Source organism: Carex rostrata, chromosome 33 (genome assembly GCF_964058835.1).
Source record: "Carex rostrata chromosome 33, lpCarRost1.2, whole genome shotgun sequence".
Classification (NCBI taxonomy): Eukaryota; Viridiplantae; Streptophyta; class Magnoliopsida; order Poales; family Cyperaceae; genus Carex; species Carex rostrata.
The window spans coordinates 3,874,263-3,889,080 of NC_135950.1; the positions used below are offsets into that span (position 1 = coordinate 3,874,263).

Consider the following 14,818-nt stretch of genomic DNA (forward strand, 5'->3'; position numbering starts at 1 on the left):
TCTAATTTATGTGCCTTGTTTTGTTGTGTATAAATATTCCAAATACCTATGCAAACTTTCTGGTTTAGAATACTGTTTAACAAGAATTGTTGTTCCAGACCTCCAGTACTATATGGATTGATATTTGACTCTGTTTACCAGTACCAGTCATAGGATCCACATCCGCTTTAAGATTAGTGCAGATGATTTAATCCGCCCGTGAATCTATATGAGCACACAAATCAAAATACGAATAATTACGAAATGGATATGCATGTACGAAAAACTTTCTTGATGTTTAGATTTAAATCGATAATGTAGGCGCCATATCCTTCTTGGAGACTAATGCTGTGTTTGTATTTACGTCCATAATTGAAAATTTGAAATGCTTATATTCATTTTTTTTCCATTTATTTATTTCAAAAGCACACTACAAATAACAATTGAACAAAACAAAACATGAAAATAAAAAAGATAGAAGGTTGATCACTTGTTACTAAACTTTGCAACAAGCTCCACAATATTCCCATAGGAAGTACCACCCTCTTTCATGGCTTCTGTTGCCTTGTTGCTCCATTTCTGTGCGTTCCTCCTATACTCCTCACATCTCTCTCCTTGCATCACCTCTTTCACACACCTCTCCACCTCCTCTCTTCTGACCAATCCAGCTCCGTCTTGCCGTGTCCGTACCCCAACCACCCATACACATTCCACATATTTCGCATTCATTGGTTGGTAGGTCCACTGAGGAAATGCCACCACTGGCACGCCAAGACTTAGAGCCTCCACAGTTGAGTTCCACCCGTAATGTGTCAGAAAACACCCGACAGCCCGATGAGCTAGAACATCCAATTATGGGCTCCATGTAATTATGAGCATGGTTCAGAAAATCAAAATCGGAATCGGAATCGGATTTTTGACCGGCTAGTTAAAATCGGATAAATCGGCCGGAATCGGAAAATCGGATCGGTAAATCGGGTTTTTTTGGCAGAAGCCTTGTTTTGTAGCCAAAAAATAGGAAAAAATTGATAAAAATTTTTTTTAAAAAAACTATGTTAATTAAGATAATATTACACTCATATAATCCACTAATTATTTAAAGTATTACAGGATAATGTAAGTCACATGCATAATGTAATGAGTATCACATGCAAGAAAAAACAAATTGAACACTAGTCATGCTACTGCTGAGGGCCTTTCATTAAAAAAAAAAAGAATGAGGGCCTTTCACTAAAAAAAAGATTTATACATATTAAGTTCTGAATAAGAAAAACATCAAGGGCCTATTTAAAAAAGTGTCAAATATTAGCACTTCTTCGGTGTTCATCTTCTCCTCCTGCACGACTTGGTGTTCTTCTCCCCCTTCTCACCACGGTGGCAAAAATCAACGCCTTTCGAAAAATCAAGTCTTCGGTGCACGGTGTTCTTCTCCTCCTGCACGACTTCGGTGTTCTTCTCCGGTTCTCCCCCTTCTCACCACGGTGGCAAAAATCAGCGCCTTCTCAGTTCTCCATGGTTCGAAAAATCAAGCTCAAATGGCGCGTCTTCAGTGCCTTCTCCCCCTTTCGGGCTACCTTCTCCTCCTGCGCGCCTTCTCCCCCTTTCGGGCTGCCTTCTTCTTCTCTGAATCGACACAGAGGTGGATTCAAATGGCGCGATTTTCTCTGAATCGGCACAGAGGTTAGTCAAATTGAAATTTTTTTGCTTTAAATCGTTTGAATCGGTTCAAATCGGTGTAAATCGGACAAAAAATCGGAAAATCGGCCGATTTTTTCACTGTTCATCCACTTTTTTTGAAAAGAATCGCACCAACTTGAGAATCGGGCAAAAATCGGGTCGGTCCAGTCCGATTCCGAGTTGAATCGGCCGATTTTACGAACTATGATTATGAGGCCCCTTTCCTTGGCCTCATCTTTGAAACCTTACTACCCAAAGGATGAGGTAATTTTTTCATCTTAGAGGACCTAACTACCCAAAGGAAAGGTACATTACTGTTGAAAAGGCCGTAAGCCAGCTCGGCCATTTGGACCTTGTCCAGGGATGATAACCTATGGAAATGAACAAGACCAAGTTTACAGGTTTGGTGTCCAGCCAGGCCATGCACGGATCCGTGTCTGGTTTGAAGAAGTGAAATCCATAGGAAGTGTCAGATGGAATGAGGCTGTCTACGTAAGAGGATGGCACAGTGGGTCCGTTAGTCCTCGCTCGCCAGACAGAGGCCATATATTTTGCTTCCTGCTTAGAAATTAAATTTTGTCCATGAGATACATGTGTTTTATTCCATATATAGAAAGGATTTGTGAGATGTGTAAAAATGTAAAATCACACGTCCAACTTAAAATAGAAATATGCCAATATTTTCTTGTAAAAAAATGAAAGTATGGACTGTAGGGTACTAAAATTGTAAGTCATACCTTAGTTTCTAGCTCATAGAAAGAGTTGATCAACATCTCATCTGCCTTATCTAGCTCTGAAAATATATTTGTCAACAATTCCACAAAAGCCAGGTACACACCGGGTTTCAGAACAAACGAAGGCAAATCCCCGACTTCAAGCATCGGCAAACCTGTCAACTGAACCGGCCCTGCCAAAACTGGCATATCCAATTTTCTCTCACAAACTTGACCGCACAGGATTGAGTGAAAAATGCAACTGTTGTTGCACCAAACCGCCCCGCTACATCAGCTCCCCATGGCATGAACGTGTCATAGATGACAACATGGACCGGTTGACGGGAAGTTGATTCCGTCTGCATGAGTTGTTCCAGTGTTTTAGAACCAACTGACTTGAGGTGAGCTACATAGTCCGAGACAGAACTGACTTCCGTTACACTTTTATCGAAGCCGTCAGAAATTGTTGCAACGTGAACCAGACCGGCTTCTGGTTTGGTTGAGCCGAGAACTGATCGGGTGATGGCTAAAGTTGATCGTAGGCCGTGGTGGGCCAACCGCTTGGCGAATTAGAGCATCGGATTGATGTGACCTTGGCTTGGGTAAGGTAGGACAAGCACATGCGGGCATTTTTTGGTGTTGTTTATGGTGTGCCATTATCGCCTTCTCTTTTCAAAGATGTATCTGATTGCTTGTTTGCTTTTGCTTATTATTTATGAGAGAGGTTGCGTTTAGTAGATATTAGTGAGTGGCTACTGGCTAGTATTTATACAAGGATCGATGTGATCTAGTGAGAATCAATGAGCAAATTAAGGAAGAGAATTTTAAATTGAAACCCTTCTAAAATCTTGAACTTTCTCAAGCAGCAGTAGGTGTGTTTTGCCTGACAATGTATTTTGTAAGCATAAATATTCTGTTACCTCAGAGGATATGCAACTTGTACCTCTTAGACTACATATATACCGAGGAATTATGATACTGACAAGTTGACTTTAACGATACAGGAAATATTATATGCTTAAAGAATAAAGAGAAATCATAGAAGATTCAATGCCGCCTTTGACCTTTTTGAATTAATTGCATGACGCTCTTGTGATCACCTCATGCATGATTACCTCATCCATGACTTGATAAAACTTCCTTTATCTTTTTTGAAATACTAATTTATTTTTCTTCGGTCCACATAACTAGCTCCAGCTCATATGTGGCTCCGTGATTAGCAAATTCAAAATTTTAAACTATAAATTATGAGCCCAAAGCCCATAAAATAAAATCATAGCGATCAAAATAGTGGGCGTGGGCTAAATGGGCCTATATAATAAAGTCATGATTATAGGAACTTATAGCTGGGATTCAGACCCAGTCAGTGGCAAAGCCAGGATTTGAGTCAGGGATAGACAGAAATCAAGTCTGGATTCGAATAAATTGATGAGTTCCCGAATAACATACAATTTACATAAAGGTAAAAGTTTTAGCTTGTTATTGTTACAAAATTATACTATATGAAGATGAAGATAAGTAGAGGGCCGGAGAATTGTTCAAATATGAAATTATCCCATTAAAGAAAGGAACCAAAAGGACATCAGCCTAAACTAGTAAAAATCTACTTCCTAATTAATACACCAGGTCGGACAATTGTACAATTGTTCTTTTATATGTTGGGGATATACATTAATATTTATGCATTCGGCCAAACATGGTTCATTATGAATCAATTCATATTTTCAGAACAATACACTACACCATACATACATCAGGTCCATTTAATATTTATAATGCTTAAAGCTTCTTTTTTCTGAGCTGTACTATCTTCTTCCCCGAGTTCCTTCGGCTCACCATTTTCACACTTGTATTTCCTCCCAAATTCAATCGATCGACTCACCATGAAAAAAATGGTAGAATCTGCCCAGTCAGAAGAAAATCGTCACAAATCATTAGGACTGGTCCAGAGATAGGCAATGCCATTTTTCAAGGATAGGCAAGTCTTTAATCAAATCCAGATTCTCTGAACAAAAAAAAATTCCAGAGGTAGGCAGCCATGCCTACCTATGGAAGGGTGGCTTCGCCACTGGATCCAGTGCAGTATCTTATAGTGTAGATTCTACATTGTTGAATGATATTGCATCGTGTGTTTTAATCTGAAACGAATCGCGCACCCGTTATAATTTAAAAAGACGCACGATATTTTCATTTTGTAACAATGTATTCACTCCTTCAAGACAATTACATGATATATATTTATGTTATCAGTCCTTGCTTTGCTTTTCTAACTTGACAAGCTAGTACTTTAATCCCTCTCAATATCAAGTTGGACTTTAATTAATCTTTTGTTTGTTTGTTTGTATTGTCCAATTCTACATGACTTAAACTACGCATCATTACCTTTAAATAAGTCATTTTTAATTGATACTTTAGTTATCTCATTTTTTTTCAATCAATTACTTGGGACCAATAATTAATCCTTATAATTAAAATATGTAATTAATTTTACAGCATGGTGCTTTAAATTTGGTGATTGCCTTGATTTTCCATTCATTTAAATTATTTGAAATTTGAATTTTACATATGGATTTATTTGTCTTATTAGAAATCCGTTGGTAATTAATTATTTGAAAATTTCTATTTTTGTAACGTGCCTTCTACTACCGAATTACTTATATATTCTTAAAAAAACAGAAATGAAGAGGCGCTAAAGTAATTAATTTGGACCTATATATGTATTTCCCATGACAATTCCATTGCCAATGTAATTAATGCTATAATGGTGTTGACTTTTATGAGTGGCAATGATTAAGTTGTTTTGTGAATCTCTACTAAAATCACTTCCCTATCAATTAAGAAAGGACAACTCAAGTACTATATATGATTCAACATCAAATTAAGCCCTTGCAATTTAAGAAGCATAATAAACTTGCTGCATTCAAGTGATGGTGCGCTAGTTAGCTGGTACCATTTGTCTCTCTCTCCTCTACTTTTGTTCTCCATTGTTCAGTCTATATCCCTTACTGGCTCCTCCTTTCTTTTCTCTGTCGCGTGGCTCTCGTTGTACTCTTTAATTCTGACCCTGTGGGCCCAAAATTACAAATTAAGGGACATGATCATTTAGTTCTCGGCCCATTAAGTCCTTCCGCAGGCCCGATTTTAATTACCTCTATCTCTTCTCTTTCCCAGTTTGACCATGTCAATATATATTGTCCTCTAGCAACCTCGTCAATATTGCCAATTAATTAGGTGATTTATATTTTCAAATTATTATCAAAAATCCTTTTGAAAATAAGATAATTAGGGAATTTAAATAAAAAATAGTCAAAATCCGCTCAACACTAGACACAAGTGTTTTAATTAATTACTTTGCTTATTTCAAAATATACATTCTCATCATGCCAAATAGAAAAAAAAATATATATATATATAGAAATGAAATTATTACGGGCCTTAATATTAAAATATTGAATAAGATCAAAGTTTGTAGATCATTACTCATTTCACACAATATTATATTAGGTAGTGTGTGCTTGTATTAGTTAAGACCAGTTAAAGGAACCACTTTTTTTCTCAAACAAACATGACAGGCATGCAAGAACAACTGCCGAACATTTCACACAAATATATTTCTCCATTACATTGTATGACATGCAATTATCAACAATATATCAACCATCATCGATCATCAATCATCATCATCTTCATGATCTACTAACTTCCAATGCCCATCTGCTTCTTTAACCATACCCTTGTCCTGTCGAACTCTCCAAGAAATCGGTATCTGATAATCGTCCTCCAATGCATCCATTGATTTGTTAACAAGTGCTACATCTCGATCGACTTCTAGCTGAAACCCTCCCTTCTTCCCTTGTACACCAGCAACTGCATGCATGTATCCCTCTAAATTATGCCAGGTCGTCATATTGCCCGGACTTTTTAAGTACGGCGATTTTTGTGTATCTATGAGTAATTCTACGCCCACTTCAGTGTATCCAACAAATGGGTAAGTTGGAATTAAGTCAGGTTCATTACGAACCCGTAGTAGCTTGAGGTTTTGTTTGCTAGAAAAGAGATTCTTGAAAGTGGAATCACCGACCACTACACCAAAATTCACTTTGGGCAACCAAAAAATTGGTTGCAATAGCTATTATTTGGTTGCAATAAAAAATTATTTATTGCAACCATAATTTGGTTGCTATACTGACGTGGCAATAAAGTTTGCAACCAAATGAATGGTTGCTATTGTGTATTTATCGCAACAAAAAATGGTAGCGATAAACTAGTATTCGCAACCAAATAATGGTAGCAATAAAATTATATTGCAACGAAATCCATGGTTGCAACTTGTGCAATTGTTGCAACCAAATTTTAGTTGCATAAAATGCGTAGCAATAATTTATTGCAACTAAATAAATGGTTGCTATTGCGCATTTATCGCAACCATAAAAAGGTAGTAATAAGATAGTATATCGCAACGAAATCCATAGTTGCAACTTGTGCAGTTATTGCAATCATTATCGCAACCGAAAAATAGTAGTAATAAGATAGTATATTGCAACGAAATCCATAGTTGCAACTTGTGCAGTTATTACAACCAAAATTTAGTTGCATGGAATACGTAGCAATAATCTATGGCAACCAAATATATGGTTGCTATTGTGCATTTATCACAACAAAAAAATAGTAGCAATAAGATAATATATCGCAACGAAATCCACAGTTGCAACTCGTGCAATTCTTGCAACCAACTTTTAGTTGTACTAAATTCATAGCAATAAACTATTGCAACTAAATAAATTGTTGCTATTGCGCATTTATTGCAACCAAAAAAATAGTAGCAATATTATAATGTATCGCAACAAACTCTATAGTTGCAACATATAAATTAAATGCAACTAAATTTTGGTTGCAATTAATAATTCTAATGCAACCATAAATATTTTTATAATGGCGCAATTTAATAATTCTAATGCAACCATAAATATTTTTATAATGACGTAATTTCAATACATAGATTTTAAAAACGTTAGTCCTTTTTTGTGCATTACATGTTTACATGAAATTAAAAAAATATATATATTTACATGGAAAATTAACAACTCAACCTTGTGAATTTTTATATACGGTTTGCAAATACTTAATCCACAACTCAATCTAATAACCCAATAAAGGCCTTAATTTTCATCCCATTGAAAGTATAATAAGTCATGAGCAACGGCCCAAAACTGTCAGTAAAACAGCAAAAAATTGCATGGCCATTTTTTAAGAAATCTGCATCTAAAATGAAGGATAATTTGGGAGGTGATTTGCAGAGCAATGACAATTTTGTAATTTGGGCCAGGAATAAGGAAGGTATGATGCCTCAATTGAGACCCAGAAGGTAAAATTTGTTGGTTAATTACTCTTCTTCTCTTCATAGTTAATAAATGATTGCAATTGAAAGATCAACAAAATAGCAAGATTTTGTAATTTTATTTTCCAGATTTGAAGTAATCAACTGCATGAACACTTATTATGAATTCACGTCAGCACAAGTTTGCAAAGATACAGTGAAAATAATAAAATATTATGAAATCACGTCAGCACAAGTTTGGAAATAACATTTTTGACATAATTCTCGTTAAAAAAAAAGAAATATTTGACACTTAAATTGTAAATTTAAGATCAATTTTAAAAAAAATACTTTCACATCATGACATCAAAATTATATGGCAGCAGAACTCTACTTCATAGTAGGGAAAATTTCATGTATACCTTCAAAAACTTTGAAATTACGTATCATCCTCCTCCAAAATTTATAATGTCATATTTACCATTCTAAATTTCAAAAACTCACTAATTGACCTAATTTATTTAGTTTTATTAAAATTCTTTTTTAATAATAAGATTCTTATTTTACCCTTTAATAAAATAATTAAAAATACATAGCTTGCTTGAGAGATATGTTTAGTATTCTAATTGATTGTTTGTGAGAACAAACAATTTATTTTCTACTTTTCACACACATACGAATGCATGTCTATATGTCATTGGATATGCATCACAAGTTTCTACTTTTCACATCACATGTCTATATTTATTTTCTACTTTCCACACACATAAGGGAACATCACGCCAAGGATCAACTGACGCCAAGGATTGTAGCCATCTAACGGAGTAGAACAGCTTAGGTCCGATGGCCATTGGACCCAAAGTGGTTCCAATGGATTCGCTCACCATCAGATCTGCTTTAGGATTCACGCCCGCACTTTTGAGTATGCTTTAAAATTCGTGCGCACAAATCTTAAAACAGATCCGATGGTGAGCGAACCCATTGGAACCACTTTGAATCCAATGGCTATTGGACCCAAGCTGAAGTCCTACCGGAGTAGCGTTCCAGACAGCAACAGTTAATATCCTTCTGTACGCGCAGGATAAAAGTTTGTTTTACAAATTGCCTGATAATACACATGTGAGGCTGCGGTCAGCCCATCTCAATCTGGGCTATTTGTTCAGATAATTCAAGCGGCATAGAATTTGCTTTTGTAGTGAATTTATCAACAAATTATTTGAAATGATATTTTTCTTCTCTTTTCATAAATTATAGTAGATTTATAATTTATCACACTGAGGTCATTATCTTAGTCAACTATTGTTCTTAATTCTTCAAATTATATATTTTGAACACACAACTGTTGTACATATTAAGGTCTACATTTGTTAATCTAACTAGTCTGTCGAAATAAGAATTAGAAAAACGCGACTAAATGTATCATTTTGGTTAATGACAATTATTCTGAGAAAGGGGAGGTAGCACAATTGGCTAGAAAAATGTCCTAGAGTTGTTATACCCAAAGGTCGAGAGTTCGATTCCCCCTCACGAACATTGGTAGCTACTACCAAGCTTTCAAAAAAAAGACAATTACCAATCCTGTTAATTTTGATCATCATTTAATTCAATAGCACCCCATGACTTTTCCATTAAATGTATAATAGGTCTCAGCGCTCAACTTTTTACGGCCCAAAAGTTGTGCTAAGGCCCAAGTCTACCAACATACCCATTTTTCTGTGTGTTGTTGGGCTTGGAAATTACCTAAGATGAACATATATAAACACTTTTACCAAGTATCATGCAAAACTGGAACAGGGATACTCTGCTTTGATGAGGAAGGGAAACTGGTGGAGGCCATGTAAACTGCTATGACCACTAGTGACCCATTCCATGCCGAGGCATGTGCTATGTTACAAACACTAAAGCACATACAGGCAGGAGCAACCACGCAACGCTGGGCGATTTTTTCTGACTGCAAAACATTGGTACAAATGGTTATCTCACTGACACTTGAAAACCTGCCATCATGGAAAGCAGGGCCAATAGTAGAAGAGTGTATAACAATTTGGAAGAGCATACGGCATAGAACAGTCCTCAGCCATGCAAGAAGAGATTGGATGTCACAGCCTCACAGAATCGCAAACGAGGCAAGAATAATACAACAGAGCTCGTATGGAAACGAAGGCAAATAATTAGTTAGGAAAATAGGAGTAGAGATGTTTTTAATTCCGCACTTTTTTCATTTACAGTAGGTAACAATAAGTAGTTTAATTTACTTTTCCATAATGTAACTCTTTATGACTTTCAATGAAATATACCTACGGGTTTCTATCAAAAAAAAAAGTTCTTTGAAGCATTTGATGGTGACAACTAATTATCCAAAATTAAGAGTTTAGTAATAAGACAGCAAAGGTCAAGACTCTCAACCAGATTTTGCAATTTAGTCGTATATTGAAATTTTATCTTAGGCAGGGTTCGATTAACATGTGAATTTTGGATTCAATTGCAAATATGAGATAACAAGTAATAAGAAAATAACAATGAACAAAGAGACTGGTACCCAGCATGGATTTTGGGCAGGAACTTAGATTTGTGGAGAGGCCTTCAAAGAGGTTAGGTCCGAGGAGGGCAGCGGTAGTGATGCCATTTGACGTCGGTGTGGTAGAACCCCCTTCTTTTTCTCCTTTTCTTTGAATCTGATCGGAGCTGCTAGGGAGCAAGCTAAGGTCTGCTTGAAAAAACATATAGAGAGATAGAGGGGTAGAACGCAGGTGCAGCGCGCGTGAGAGAGAACAGGCGACGCACGCGAGAGGGAGCCAGGGAGGAGGTGAAGAGTCGGAGTTTGAGGATAGAATTTTATTGGGTTTTATCTTTCAATCGGATCTAAATCTGATAAATCAAGTTCAATAGTGTGTGCTCCGTTAATCAAGTTTACGGGTGATTGATGAAATCCAACAGTTCAGACTACCCATCGAACGGGACCTGGTCCGATGGGCATCGGACAGCCCCCGCTCCTGAAGATATCACGTTCACATAATAATTAAAAATTAACAAGTAACCATTAATGATTCGCTCATCCAAAGGTTTCGCTTGTTAAGATTCTATATCTCATTGCAAGTGGCATTTAAATCCTTGCATAAACTAACGGAAGTTTGATAAAACTACTGGTACCAATTAGAATTATACTTTCCAAGTTCAAAATATGGTTTGGAAACTCCGTCAATTCCGAGTCAACTCGCTATCGGCAGTGTCCGGTCCGAGTTTCACCCGAGTCTCGCGCTCATGCAATTTTTTTAGCAAAACTCGGTTGAATAGTGTTTGACTCGGCCGAGTCTGTCCGATGGCCAAGTTTGTCTGAGTCTGGCCGAGTCAACAATTTTTTCAATTATTTTTAAATGCTTGCTTAATAAAATGAGAATAATATCCAATAAATAATGAGTGAAACTAAAAACCAGCAGCGTATTACTATACGTTCCAAATTATGGTGGTTGATAAGTGCATTGCAAACAAAAAAAGCGACTGAAAGGAAAGAAACTGATGGAGCTTTTTGCCAATAGTAATTCATTATATCTATTTATAATCATGAACTGACTGCACAAACAAAAAAATGCATTAGCAATAAAATATTACATAATTGATAACAAAGTTAATATGTTTAAATACACCTATGTTTAAAAATTGTGTTTTATTTGTAATGTTTGTATTACATTTTGTAATTAGTGGATATTTGAGTGTAATATTTTGTCTTAACATAGTTTTTTTTACAAATTATTTTTTTTATCAATTTTTTTCTTACTTTTTGGCTACAAAACAAACTTCTGCCAAAAAAATCTGAGTTACTGATCCGATTCTTCCGATTCCAGCTGATTCATCCGATCCCGATTCTACGGTCAAAAACCCGATTCCAAGTTTCGGAACCATGTTTATATGTATATATACAATCATATCTTGATCCAAATTCCTGGATTGTTGAGTTTAGAAACTGAAATCTGGTTAAGAAAGTTTGTAGGCTTGGTCAAACAAAACGGAAACAAATATTAACACTGAAAATATCAAATTTTACATTAACTTGGCCTAAATTCTTGCCCCGATTCATCCTACTAATGTTATGGTGACAAGTGAAGATAATTTCTGGTTGCGCGTGTAATCTGCTTGCCGTCGGTTTTCAGTGAAATGCCATAATTTGGACTGTCGGAAGTGAAATAAGTGGACCATAAAATTTTTCATAAGCTCTGTCACATATTGTGTTAGGATATGATCTAAACTGATAGGAAAATATAAACGAAGAATAAACAATTGACTTTTTTCATTACAATGAAATTATTGGAAACGATACATCAATAATAGGCTTAAAACAGCAATAGTACATAATTCAGTATGTAATTCATGAACATCAATGATATCCCGTGAAACTTAAGGATATACTTCAATGATTGATCGAAAACCGAGAGTAGCAACAATCTTGTAAGAAATATATCCTGCTTCTTTGAATATGTTCCACCACTCCTCCTCATCTCGCTCCTTTCCTTTAGTTACCGTCATCATTGAAATATCAACCAACAGCTGCAATTCTCGGTGTATAGTACCGACCGATCCGACAACAATATCTACAACAATGACCTTACCCCCATCATCCCTCGAAGGAATTGCCTCTTTGCATCGTTGTAATATCTTTATGCAATCTTCATCGCACCAATCATGTAGGATATGCTGAGAAATAATGTAATTGGTAGAAGATGACAAATTTATGTATGTTAGTCATTGGTATTAACGAAGACACGCAATCACAGAAATACCGAATGTACACTAATATAAAATTTTACGATACCTTGAGGAAAACAGCATCCGCTGGTGGAATGTTGTTAAACATGTCTCCAGAAACAAATTTTACTAAGCCATCAGTTGAAAGGTGGCCTACCACTTGAGGCAGGTCCAAAACAATGCACTCCATCTTTGGAAAAGCCTTAGCTATTGCAATAGCAACAGATCCAGATCCACCTCCTACATCAACTAAAGAAGATATTTTCTGAAATACATTACCATGTTCATTGATTATAAAATCACATAGAAAGGAACTATCACTGGCCATTGCATGGTTAAACAGCTTGTTAAATTCAGGCCTTTGGCTTGTCAATTCCCAGAAGGTGCAACCATGCGCCATCTCACAGGCCTCAAGCTTATCTTGTTTGAACCAATCACCCAAATGAAGTGATGGTTTCACAATAGCAAAATCCAGCTCAGCTTGAGCAAAAGGGAACAAACTCAATGAATCAGCTTTGCTAATAACAAGGCGTGAGATCGGAGTAAGGTCATAGACTACCTATTTGTTCTTGCTAGTATCATGAACAACTAAGAAACCTGAATGAGTAAGCATGCGCAGAAGGCGCCACAAATTAGGTTTGTTGTTTATGGGAAGTGAAAGCGCAGCATGAAGTTCATCAAGTGTCATGGGCTGACCATGGTTGTGGATTGCATTAGGAATACCGAGTTCAATTGCACATTTCAGAGTCATGGATTTGATATAACTGAAGGTTAGGTTCCATAACTCTGCTTGAGCATTGAGCATGTCACAGCACTCCATGTTGGTTTTTAGTTTCGTTTATGTGGTTCTTTTAGGTCGGTTGGATGGATGCTATTGCTTTTTGGTTTCTGCTGCTTAATTTGGATGGAAATTTATAGCTATCAGTTTAGCTGAAAATTTAATGCTTAATTTGCATCCGACTCTATCAATTCTGTAAACTGTGCTCCACACTTTCAAGTTCTGATTTCATGTTTTTAGAGCTAATCAGTAATATATTAGATAATCTTTTTAGATTTGGTGCTAGTTACTGAATACAAATAATAAATCAAATTATTAAATTATGTAAACACTACTACACAACTCTATAAATTGTTGATTTTGATTTTGTAAACCTAACAAGTAATGTCAAAATTTTGTTTTTTTTAAATCTGGCGGTAGTTGTTGCATCCAATTTTTCAAGTCTGTACATCTTGGTACACAACTCAATAAAAGTACTTATTTAAAGTCAGTGAACCTAACAAAATAATCTCAAAATTTTATCTTTTTACAACTAGCGGTGATTGTTGCATCAAACTCTTTAAATTCATCAAATATGTAACCTTGTTACACAACTCTATAAAGTGTTGATTTCAAATATGTAAATATAACAAGTAATTTCAAAATTTTATATTTATAAAGCTAGCTACTGCATTTAACTCTTTAAATCTAACCTTTCAAGTCTGTAAACATTGATATACAACTCTATAAAGTATTGATTTCAAGTCTTTAAACACTTTCAAAGTTCAAATGACCGATCCAAAATGTTCATCTTGTTCTCCATATTAATATGTGCTTGGAGATCAAATTTTACATTTTTTGGAATTTTTTTACTATTTATTAAGCCACTTTGAAAATCACTGATCCAACAGTAACAGTAAAATCAAAAGGCACCGTTGGATCAGCGATTTTCAAAGTGGCTTAATAAATAGTAAAAAAATTTCAAAAAATGTAAAATTTGGTCTCCAAGCACATATTAATATGGAGAACAAGATGAACAGTTTGGATCAATCATTTGGACTTTGAAATCGGTGATTTATAGTCCAATGCACAAAAATGCCTATGCATTGCAATGTATGATTGCCTTACTCGAGATATATATATATATAGAGAGAGAGAGAGAGAGACTTGGGCTACAATACTTCGCGAAGTAAAACGAGTATTTTACTTCACAATCATATTTTGTGATTTTAAAGTTCAAAACTTGGAAAATTTAATTTTTAAAACATTTTGGTTGTATTTTTAATTGTTTAATGGGAATAACAAAGAATCCTAAAAACGCAAAAAAAATTGAAAAAATATTTTAATGTGAAGGAAAATTGGCGGAACTTTTTTTCTTACCTTACTTTAAAATTTTGGATAGAAATAATTTTACCCTTAGTTGCTTCCATACAAAACATAATGGTTTTCTTATCTCATTTTTAATGGAAAAAATGTTGATTTTTTTAAATAATGATTTAATATATAAAGTTTAAACTATCGTGATTATATTTAGAAACTTTTAAGATCAAAATAACTGAAAATAATGTTTGTGGAAGATTTATGTTATTTAGAGAATTTATAAATGAAGGGATTTCTCTTTTTGACTGAAAGGCC

At 35.3% G+C, this 14,818-nt stretch overlaps 1 protein-coding gene and 1 pseudogene across 1 annotated transcript; both read right to left on the bottom strand.

Annotated features, from left to right (window-relative positions):
• Positions 1-371: 371 nt before the first annotated feature.
• LOC144548381 (UDP-glycosyltransferase 79-like) lies at positions 372-2,992 on the bottom strand (annotated as a pseudogene).
• An 8,961-nt stretch (positions 2,993-11,953) lies between these two features.
• Positions 11,954-13,326, bottom strand: LOC144548694 (O-methyltransferase ZRP4-like). Its single transcript, XM_078297425.1, has 2 exons — positions 12,494-13,326; positions 11,954-12,375 (listed from the first exon to the last, which is right to left on the bottom strand). Exons 1-2 carry the CDS (start codon positions 12,824-12,826, stop codon positions 12,079-12,081), a joined length of 630 nt encoding a protein of 209 aa, XP_078153551.1. The 5' UTR covers positions 12,827-13,326; the 3' UTR covers positions 11,954-12,078.
• Between the last annotated feature and the right edge of the window lie 1,492 nt (positions 13,327-14,818).